The following is a 10,936-nucleotide window of genomic DNA, read 5'->3' as shown; positions in this document are numbered from 1 at the left end:
TGAACCAAACTTCAATTTAGATTAGGAATCTCAGAATTTTCTTTTTACATCTTGTTGGAAGTAAATTAAAGACTGTTTTCCAGTTTCGAAGATGTCCAGAATTAAACTAAATTTTGCATTTTGTAGATAATTCACATTTGCATTTTTAAATAAGAATAAACGTTTTGCCCTCATATTGCTCCCTTATTAAACTGTTCATTGCGTAAAGGCCATAGCATCAGTTTCCGATAAATGTAGGTTCTGCAAGACTCTTGAGGGCGTCTGTTTTCCAACCAAAAATATAATCCAAGTCTACCTTACAGATGTATGTTTGTCGCGCAGCGTGGACAAGGAGGAGGGGCTGCACCGCAGCTTCATCCTGCGTGATGAAGTTAATGGTAGAGCTCTGGTGACAGCCGGCCGCTGAAGACCAATCAGAGAGCTCGCTGATGGAAAGCAGTGTGCTTGAGGCTATGCAGGCAGGAGCTGTTTGAAGAACCATGTCAGCTCCTCTTCTCGTGTAAACACGGACACCTCTCGCTTTATTCGTTTTTCTCCCCCCAAACACCTGCAGCGCGCGCACAAGGACCTCTGCGTGGGAGTTTTTCTTTGCCTCTTCTGGCGTGGATTTGTTGCTGCATCTCCTGACTCATGAACTCATGAATCCCTCTTCAGAGCGACGGGTTTATGGACTCGCGTATTAGCTAATGATGTCTATGGGTTTTATGCCCGACAGTCTCAATGGCTCCGATCCCTCCAAGTCGGCCTTCTTAGAGTTCGGCCACGGGCATCCGGCGCACCAGCAGCACCCGCAAGGACTCTCGCACATCTATCCCGTTCATGGTCTGCACGCCGCTGGTCATTCTCAGCACGAAAGTCCCTTCACTGGAAATGCTTCTTATGGCCGTTCTTTAGGATACGCGTATCCAGGCGCGGTGAACGCTCATCCACCGTCTGCGTACATGTCCTACCAGCACAGCAACCTGAACGGCAGCGGCACCAATCTGGTCAACAGCAGGTTAGAAACGACAGGTATGTGGGGGAAAAAATCACGCGTGAAGTTGTTACAGCTGAGTTGTGGTTGTGCGCAATTACGTACCAGGCGCGCATTTTCTTTGACAGAAAATGACTGATACTACGGTTAAAAGATGTCAAACACGAATTTTCGTCAATGTTGAGTGTTAATTAAAGCTTCTAGAAATGCTTACAAGACTAATAACACATTATGAGTCATTCAAATTGGAATTGGAGAGTCTCTCTTGCCACTTTATTGGTCATAAATACCGACAGCGCAATAATTTGATCTGCCATAAAAATATAAACATATATGTATAAAATATTTGCTTATTCGGGCTGATCTTTCCAAAATTTTATCACAAAAGAAAACTATTTTTAATAATGGAAAATCCACGTGATATTTTTTTTATTGTACCCTTTGGTTGGTGTAAATGCGTGACAGCAAGTTTAAATAAATTACGATATAATATCTGAACATTTTGAGCTGAAATTTTTAAGATGAACTTATTACTAAATGGTTAATAAATCAGCTTTTTATTACAATTTTTTTCATAGATTTTCTTTTTATCACAAGTTATTTTGTAGAATTTAAGGGCCATGCATTTTGAAATATTTGTGTTTTGATTCCCTGAAAAAAGGAGAAAAGAAACGTAGTTTGTCTCTGCTTCCGTAGAATTAGAAAGGACATTCACCTTTTAAGGACCGTGGGAGACACCTGTACGTGTGATTCCTGTCGTCTCGTTTGTTTGTACAACACGGCCTAAAGAAATCTATGTATGTCTCCTGTCTGTTCCCGCAAGATCGCGACAAGTCTTCAGTGATAGAGAGCAGAGACATTCGTCTTGTCAATGGAAAAGGGAAAAAGATCAGAAAGCCTCGGACCATCTACTCCAGTCTCCAGCTGCAGGCTCTGCACCAGCGCTTCCAGCAGACGCAGTATCTGGCCTTACCTGAACGCGCCGACCTTGCGGCCAAACTGGGACTCACCCAGACTCAGGTGAGGCTATTCTGCTGCATCAAACTGTCCAATAAAAAGACCTTAGTAGCTCACAATTGTACGATCTGGGGTACTTAAGTGGTTCTAACTTTGAGATGAAGATAGAAGAGTGCAGTGATGGTGGATGTTGATGTATGATATCTCGTGCAGTGAAAAAGAGAAAGTCGTTTGAGAACAGAAAACAGCTTTCTGTACATCAGATGAAAAGCAAACTTTTACTCAATCCTTTAATGCAGGATTTGTTTATTACTATTACTCCATTTGCCGACTTTATCTTTGTCAGTTAAGTGCCTTATCATGCTCCCAAAACATATGCGCCGAGAAAGAAAGAAGTTACAAACGAAATGTATTTATTTGGGTATGTTTGTTGATAGGTCGTTTATGATAGAGATTTGTGGTGATTTGAGTGTCTGAGACACCCTGTGCTGTGGGGTTGAGCACAAAATTGATGGTTACACGTGCCTTTCAGTGCGCCAGTGCATACTTCCGCCTATGCCAAAGTCAGTCTATAGTGAGTGTCATCTATTTCAAATTAAAGACATGCAATGCAACATATAAGCACCACCTCCTGCAGGAGCTACACACTCAGCAGTTTGGATGTGTGCTGGATCCGTGGTTATCTTAATCCTGGTTTTTAAAAATAAACGTACAGGGAAGCTTCCTCTTAATGGATTACAAGTGGTACTCTTATGAAGATCCTTTCTTTCAAATGAGTTTAGGGATTTGCAATAATAACATTAAAAGATTAGTTGGTCTTTTTTCCATGCTCAAACCTATTGAGGGAGCAGATCTGATTATCAAAAAGACCTCCCTTTTTACCCTTTTGCTGCTTTGAAGACTAATTCTTTGTCTTTTTTTCTGTCTCTTAGGTGAAAATATGGTTTCAGAATAAGCGCTCCAAGTATAAAAAGATAATGAAGCACAGCAGCGGTTCAGAGGGAGATCACCTCCACAGCGCCAGCTCCATCTCTCCCTGCTCGCCCGCCCTGCCTCAGCTATGGGAGGTCTCAATTGCGAGCAAAGGACCCCAAATCCACCCGAACAATTACATGAACAGTTTTGGTCACTGGTACCCAAACCATCACCCGCATCAGGACGCCATGCCAAGGCCTCAGATGATGTGAGTGGATTGTGTCTGGAGACTGCTGGGCTCATTTGAAGGGAGCCTCAGTGCTGCGATGAACTCAGTCCCGTGGGAGCTCTTAGATGTGTGCTTAAAAAAAAGACTTTGTTCATGTTTACTGACTGTATCTCATTTTGAATTCAGTTTTCACTGTCATGTTCAGACACCTAATCTTTTTTGTTTAAGTTGTTTGCATCTCTGCAGGTCTTGTTGAACTAAATCACTCGAAGTTGTGAACTTTGTGCAAGAATCTGCATAAAACCATTTTTGGAAATAAATTGTGTGCATGGATTTACATTCATAATCTCAGCTTCAATCTTGTTTATACACACAGAAATAGTTCAAAAACGGCCTTGATGAATGAGCTGACATTTCTGATGTGGTCACTTAAACAGTATATTTCAAAATATATATCTGATTCTGTTCGTATTTCCTTTATAACTTGAGAATTTTTGAAAGTGAGATTCGAAAACTACCTACTTTCCTAATCTATTGATGGAATATTTCACTCAAGATCATCAATCCAAAATTTTCCCCGGCGCTGCAGGTCTATCATAAAAAGTTGTACTTTTGTGTGCATTTTAATCAAACAATGGAAACATTTCAATTTAACACAAACCGTAAACAGCATATATTATATAATTATATGGTTTGCTTTGGTTTTTATTTCAAAAAGCTTTGAAAGAAAGCCATATGTGCCGCTTTTGCGCACGATGGATGAAATGTGTCCAACTTTTACGCACGGAACAAAATGTAAATAAAATTATTCCAGTTTCAAAGGATAAAACAAACATAGATTTTTAACTACAGCTTTTCCTGGTGTTAAATGAAGCCATGGATATTTTTTTTCTTTTTCTGTTTTTTACCAGAATCTCTTGGCGTGAGGAGTGAACGTGCAAGCAAGCATTGTTGAGGATATTTTCCTTCCCTCTAAACGTGCTCGGACATCATAATCGTCGCTGTCAGGATAAAATGATAAATGACCCTGATACGCCGCGCCTGATTCGTGCACTGATTTGCTCATTCTGATGCTTACACTGTTCCATCACAAAGAGCTGGTTATTTGGATCTTTGCGTTCTGTTATGCTCCAATCGGCACCGATGTTCCTAATTAAATGGAGCGCTGATTTCAGATTAATGAGGCTGAAAAGTGTACTTAAAAAAAGCAAGTGACTTTCATTTTATCCTTTTCATTCATCACCCGACTCTTTTGGTTTATCTGGGAGACATTAGAAACAGTTTGTCTGATGTTACACTCAGGGATTAGAAAAAACAACAAATCAAAGTAGCAGTTTTCAGAGAGATTTCTCCTTGTATGGTTACAACCCAGCAAATACAATCACATTTTGTATATATACAAAAAGAACATTTTTTTCCCTGACTTTTAAATCCTCGAGAGGGAAAATATACTAACTTCAGTCATGCGATTATAACCTTGCTTTGCCTTAAAAAGACACGTTTGTTTTAGAAAGAGCGCGCGACCCTTCAGTCAGCCCTTACCTGTTTAGAGAGCCTTGCTCAGCAGTTCTGCAGCCCTCAGTGGCGCGTCTGTGGAAGAACAAAGGCCGAGCCAGAGCGGCGTGTTTTCACCGCCGAATTTTCTCACATAACGACGCGCATTGTGCTCCATTAACATCTCCTTCTTTATATACAGCCGTGCGCCCTTTCCTCTGAATGAATCCTGATGATTATGTGTCTTGTTAAATGCACGTGGGCCCGGGGAAGAAGAAGAAGAAGAAGAAGCTGCTGAAGCAAGTGACGGGGCATCAGGGAAAATTATAGGCAATTTCACATCTCCACATCGAAATAATGGCTTGTGGAGTTGGACAGAGAAGAGTGGGACCTTTCAAATGCAGACCAATTATCAGACAGGCACATTGAAAAGAAAAGTGAAAAGGCTCCTCGTGAAAAACAGACAAGCGGGGGTCGCTTGGAGGGGGGGCTGCAGGCTAATGATAAAGCAGAATCGACTGTATCGATGAAGTGGATGCTTGGGGTCTTGGAGTTATCAGACATGATGGGTTTTAATTGCAGGATAGCAGTGAGAGGCAGAATAGCTTATTAAATCCCAGTTTCTTTGATTGGGCAAACTGAAAAGCAGGTCCCTGGGGTGATTATTGTTATTAAGCCGGAGGATCCTGACATCTTGGTAATGGTGAGCAGTTTCCCCTTTATAAAGCTGCAGACATTCAATTTATTGAATTTGTGAGTGCATGTGTGAATGTCTGTGTGAGTGTGAAGTAACCAATAAGATTCAATTTTTGGTCAGGGTACCTTCGCAGGCTTCAGATCTGATGGAGCATCAGTCCAGTCTGGACTTGCCCTTGCCGGGCCTGCCCTGAGGTCAGGCAGGGTTCAAGAGTCCACAGCTGTCTGGAATGCCTTTCTCCCTTCGGTTTGATCCGAGTTTATAGCAAATTGGCGCGCGTGAGTGATCCTAATGCGGCCGAGGCCCAACTCAGGGCCGGACTGGCTGTTGGACAGCTGCAGGAGGTCTTTCCATGCATTTTAGTCCACGACCTCCATCTCAACCCGCACGGCTGCACCCCAGAGACGGGGTGCTGACACCAAGCTGCCTTCTGTTGCAAAGGAGAGGAAAAACGGATGAGAGTGGGTCACAGGGGCCTGAGCATCGACTCTATTTGGGGTGTGGTGATGTTTTGCCATGCCAGATCACATTCAAGTTCAACAGTTCACATGCCTCTTTGAAATGTTCTGGGATGACATAGATGAGCGCCCCCCCCCCCCCTACACACACACAAACACACACACGCACACAAACGCAGTTTGGAGCGAAAAAAAATGCTTCCCCTGATGGACGCAGTCGAGGGGGGCCACACACGCTGAGGGACCCGGTAGATGGGGAGGGGGGAGGGGGGTTCATTGATATTAAAAGCCAATAGTTATCATGCTGCTTGTTGCAAGTCGTCACGAGACTGGAATGACGACTGATGCCACGAGCAACTGCAACCGACACCACTATTTCTGACAAGGGACGCACTAGAGCAGCAGGATTAGAGGTTAAAACGCGGGTCTGTGCAGCTGAAACGCAGATATGAGTTCAGAAGAGAATGACAGCTCAGAGGAGGCGATGAAAGTGAGTGAAATTTTGGAAGATAGCGCAAAAAAGCTACTGTATTCTTTAAACAATCTGTAAAGTTAAAAACGGAATTGATCCTTTTTTAAATGCGCTTCTCAAAATCTCATTTTTGTCATTCAATACTATTTGTTCAAAAAATGTTCCCATAAACCAAAAGTAAACAATTTCAATTTTAAAAAGCGCTCCTGAAGCGCCATGCGCGCCACTTCATGGACATCCCGCGTTTTGTGTTTTCAGCTGTCATTTTGAAGACGCTAAATAACAGGCTTTGGGGAAAACTGCAGGGAGGCTGTCAGACATGCAGATTTCCTTCACGGAACACCACGAGGCCCATAAAAAATAATGCCGATGCCATTACAGGAACTTCTAACACAACTCCACAATAAAGCTTTAGACAGATTGCTGCTCCGCCGCGCATATTCCAGGGGAAAAGCTCGTGGCCCCCAGTGTGACTGCGCCTTGGTGGTCCGTGTGAACGAAATGGCCATTAGCCGTTTCTCCATCATCTAAATTATTATTTTAAATGCTCCATGTGCCCACAAGCTGTCACTGTTCATCGATGACACACAGAGCGCGCTGTGGCTTTTGATTTTTCCCCCTGTTCTTTTATGCCCCATTATTGTCGCTGTCATAACATTCATTATCAAAGCAGTTTGTCACAGCAGCAGCAACTCTCAGATGGTTGATATTGCTGTTTTCCCGGGGCTTCTCATTTGGTTAAAGGTCCGCTTTTTTCCTCTGCTTGATTCCCCTTGAAAAAAGCCACTAGATCCTCATTTCTGATAGGTTTTCAATCTTAATTTTGTTTTCCAATCAGGCGAAATCTGGAATTTAAAATACTTAAAACGCAGCATTAAATAAATTGGAACCATTTTGATCTTTACATTTTGGCGGCATTCCATTAAATGTTGTGTGTTTTTTGTGTGCATTAATGAATTAAACCATAATATTAGACTCACCTCTCTTGAATGCACCACTACCTATCTCTACTTGTGGCTGCACTATATTTACAACAAAAGTACATTAAAGTTAATAAATAAATAAATAAATAAATAAATAAATAATACTATTAAAGTACTAACATGCAGCCTCTAAAGATTTGATTTGAAGATTATTCTTGCGGATCTTGCGTCTTCACAACGTCTTTACTCCTTAAAAGTGTCTCCCTAAAGATGAATCCATTTCGAGTTTCCAAAAGTAAGAAGTGCCTCATCAAACACCTAAAAGCAACACACACAAAAAGAGTGTGGACACAAAATGAATTCAAAACCTTTATTCGTTTGACAGGAAGGCAACAAATCGATTAATTACATGAATACAAAAAGGGTCTTTGAAAGCACCACGGTTCAAACAAATATGATAATAGTGGTTCTGGATATAAACACTTATTTACAGCCTTCGACATTTTTTTTTTTACAAATCCACATAAATATGACCTGAGTTTGACTTTAAGGTTTTCTACAAACCCACGTGCGTGTTCTGCTCGCATGCGTGGGTCAGCCACACAGTTTTGACGTTTGTTTGTTACTTTAAAAAAATTGCATTTTCATTTACAGGAGTTAGGAAGCTACACATATAACAGTAGCATAAATAATATAAAACACGCCGGATGTCCGTTAAATACGCTGCCAAAAGTGATTAGAAATCCCTTATGTGCTTTGTGAATGGAAAACCTAAAACATCCTGGATCATCCCAAATCAAAACGTGTTGTTTCGCGGCAGGCCTGCTCCGTGTCCGCGTTTGCTCTGCAGAGTCACTGTGGACAGACAGCCCACGGCTGAGGGAACCAAACGTGAAGCAACACATCTGCCTTTTGAGTCCGCGTTAATAAACAGCTCCCACGCTCTGCTGCGGGACTTGGTGGTGCACGGTGCCCGGATGCTGCAGGTGCGATCCCTGCTGATACCAGTGGTTGTTATAATCCTCCAGGTAGGGCGGCGACGAGCTGTGCGCCGGCTGTGGCGCCTGGGGCCTACTGATTGGCGTGTTCTGGGGGGTGCTGTTATCCCAAACTGCGGGGGAGGGCGGGGAGTTGCAAGCCATGGAGTCGCTGGCGTTGGGACTGTGATCCAGGGGGACCTCGCCGTTCTTGTACAATTTCTTGAACTTGGATCTCCGGTTCTGGAACCAGATCTTCACCTAAAACAAATAAATTATATTTTTAGAAAATGGAATAATAAAACTGACTTTTTTGTTCAAATTGTAATAATTTAATTTATACATCTTTTACTTCTATTGAGTGCGTAAAGTAGAATAAACAAAATGATGTCCGTTGTGCGTAATTACGCACCCCAGTGTACATACAAATGGTGATTTGTGGGGCCATAGGGACCATTGAATCATTTAATAGGGTCGATCACTTTTTCAAAGCAGCAGACAACATACCTGTGTCTGCGTGAGGCCGAGTTGGGCAGCCAGCTCTGCTCTCTCGGGAAGGGCGAGGTACTGCGCTTTTTGGAAGCGCCTCTGCAAAGCCGCAAGCTGGTAGCTGGAATAGATCGTCCTCGGCTTGCGAATCTTTTTGGGTTTCCCGTTCACCATGCGGACTTCTGGTTCTGGCTCTTCTTTTACTATAAATGCAAAACAGGAAAACAAAACAAAAAAATCAATAAAGGTATTCAGCAAAAGAAAACAAACAAACATTAAAAAAGGTTTTAAAAATTGATTGTAACTTTTTTAAATGGCTGGGCAACAGAACACTTGAATGCAAACAATAGTTATTGACTTTAAGAAAAAGCAAAATAAAGAACAATTTGAAATTAAAAAAAACCAAAATTCTGACATTCCAATACAATTTCTTAAAAATGATTTGGCAAAAGAAAGGCGGAAATCATTGCCTTATTCGCCATAATCTTACTGAGTAGCCCGCATACAAAAAATCCACACTAACTTTATTTTTCTCTTTGAATTAATAAAATAAGCCGTTTTTGTATTTGTACTTTAGTTTTTGTGGTTTATTTTACAAGATTAAAAGATGCAAAGTATATTAGATTATTATAATTACAAGTGAAGTACTACACAAAAGGCGGACCATGTGAATATTTACACTCTTGCTCTTATTTTTACGCACAACACCAACCGTTTTTGTGCGTAAAAACAGTATAAAAGACGATGGAATGTACCTGATCCCGGAGGAGAGGCCTGCAGATGATCTCTGTTGTAATGTCCGTACTGTCTGTAGCTGTTCGTATAAGAATATTCAGATTTGGTCGCGTACGCTCCAGCGGCTCCCATTCCGTTTAGATTGAACTGGTGATGGAAGGAGTTCATAGGCTGTCCGTACGGCTGACTCTGGTAAAATTCGTGGTGGCCCGTCTGTCCACTGTAGTAGCCCATGTCCGTCACGGAAGACTCAGGGAGAGTTGGAGAATCCTTGGAGTTCGGGTGGCAGCTCATAGATCCGGGAAGGTCGGTCAAAATGCTGGCAATCTTTTTGTCGTAGGTCTGTCCGGCGCTCATTATGCGTGTCCGGCGCTCCGGAATGGAGGAGACGTTCAAAGGGAACCCGCTTGCTGCCTGGTCTCGGAACACACCGCTCGGCTCAGCCCGATAGTCCTCAGAAAGTCTTCGAGCAGCAGAAAGTCGGTTGTGGTATTGCTCAGCCTTGTGGCACAGAGTTATAGAGCTGGGCTGGATCTGCGTTCCTATTGGCTGCCCCCCTCCTCTCCCCCAGCTGCGCTCTGAGCGCACTCTTCCACTCTGTTTTTTTTTTCCTTCCTCTCCTTAGACCCACATTAACCTGTTCACTGGGTCAGCGCGCCGGTTCCGTGCGTCTTGGCACCGCTTGTTCCAAACCCAGAACCATCTCCTGACATCAAACATGCAGACTGATACCTGATGTTGCGACACGACAAAAGTCGACTTGTTTTCTTAATCCTGCAGCCAGACCGTCTCCTTAATGCTTTTATGCAATGTTTTCTTAACAGTACCTTAAGATCACACTTGCTTGGAAGCCTATGAGGAGCTGCCAGCCGACCTCCCACTGCCTGCTTTTGTCATTCAAAGCTTCTGGCGGACAACGAACTTTATGTAAACACGACAGAGAAGATACGTAAAAGACCCGTTCAACTGATAGGCTAGAGGGTAAATTCCTCTCCGTGGACCAACTTTTGTGCGCTGAATGCAAATTCACGAGAAAGAAGCTCTGTGTCCACATGAGACAACAGTTCAGCAGAAGACGAACCACAAGAACAGTTTTATTGTCTGCAGGGAACATTTTACAGACAAGAAAACTACAATAATGCGTTTCTTAAAGTGATTTTTTATTACTTTTTCTATGCTTTGCCTACTCTCCTTATTGATTGCATGGTGCAGAGCGCCACCTTTCTGCCATTTCTAAACATTATTTTAAAGTTTCTCTCTGAAAAAAGACAAATTGAACCTTGAACAATGTCAAATGTTAATTGTTTTTTTGCAACTCTTATCTCCAACTATTCTATTGTAAAATGACACAAATTGTTCTTTTTTATTTTAGTTCTTTAACGTTTGGCGTTTGTAATCCCTTAAACTCAAATGCAACACTGCCCTCTGGTGGAAGAACCATGCAGCACAGGAAAAAACAGTAAAGGATTATGTCATAAAATCAAATTCCTCAAACCTTAATTTTGACAGTTAAATAAAAAATAAAAGTTTTCAAAATAAGAAAAATGGGTGAGCTCAACATGGATGTACTAACTAAGGTGAAAGTTTGAGTTTTCTCTCACAAAAATCAATTTCTTT

The 10,936-nt window shown here is 42.2% G+C and overlaps 2 protein-coding genes across 2 annotated transcripts; one reads left to right on the top strand and one right to left on the bottom strand.

Annotated features, from left to right (window-relative positions):
• Positions 1-378: 378 nt before the first annotated feature.
• dlx4b (distal-less homeobox 4b) lies at positions 379-3,414 on the top strand. Its single transcript, XM_004080171.5, has 3 exons — positions 379-1,011; positions 1,797-1,993; positions 2,863-3,414. The coding sequence occupies exons 1-3, from the start codon at positions 687-689 to the stop codon at positions 3,115-3,117; spliced, it is 777 nt and encodes a 258-aa protein (XP_004080219.1). The 5' UTR covers positions 379-686; the 3' UTR covers positions 3,118-3,414.
• A 4,060-nt stretch (positions 3,415-7,474) lies between these two features.
• Positions 7,475-10,314, bottom strand: dlx3b (distal-less homeobox 3b). The gene is made up of 3 exons (XM_004080172.4): positions 9,340-10,314; positions 8,603-8,787; positions 7,475-8,356 (listed from the first exon to the last, which is right to left on the bottom strand). The coding sequence occupies exons 1-3, from the start codon at positions 9,674-9,676 to the stop codon at positions 8,042-8,044; spliced, it is 837 nt and encodes a 278-aa protein (XP_004080220.1). The 5' UTR covers positions 9,677-10,314; the 3' UTR covers positions 7,475-8,041.
• Positions 10,315-10,936: the final 622 nt, after the last annotated feature.

The sequence above is a fragment of the Oryzias latipes genome, chromosome 19, assembly GCF_053564925.1.
Source record: "Oryzias latipes strain Hd-rR chromosome 19, Olatipes_Hd-rR_3.1".
Lineage (NCBI taxonomy): Eukaryota > Metazoa > Chordata > Actinopteri > Beloniformes > Adrianichthyidae > Oryzias > Oryzias latipes.
This window is presented reverse-complemented; position numbering and strand designations above follow the sequence as displayed.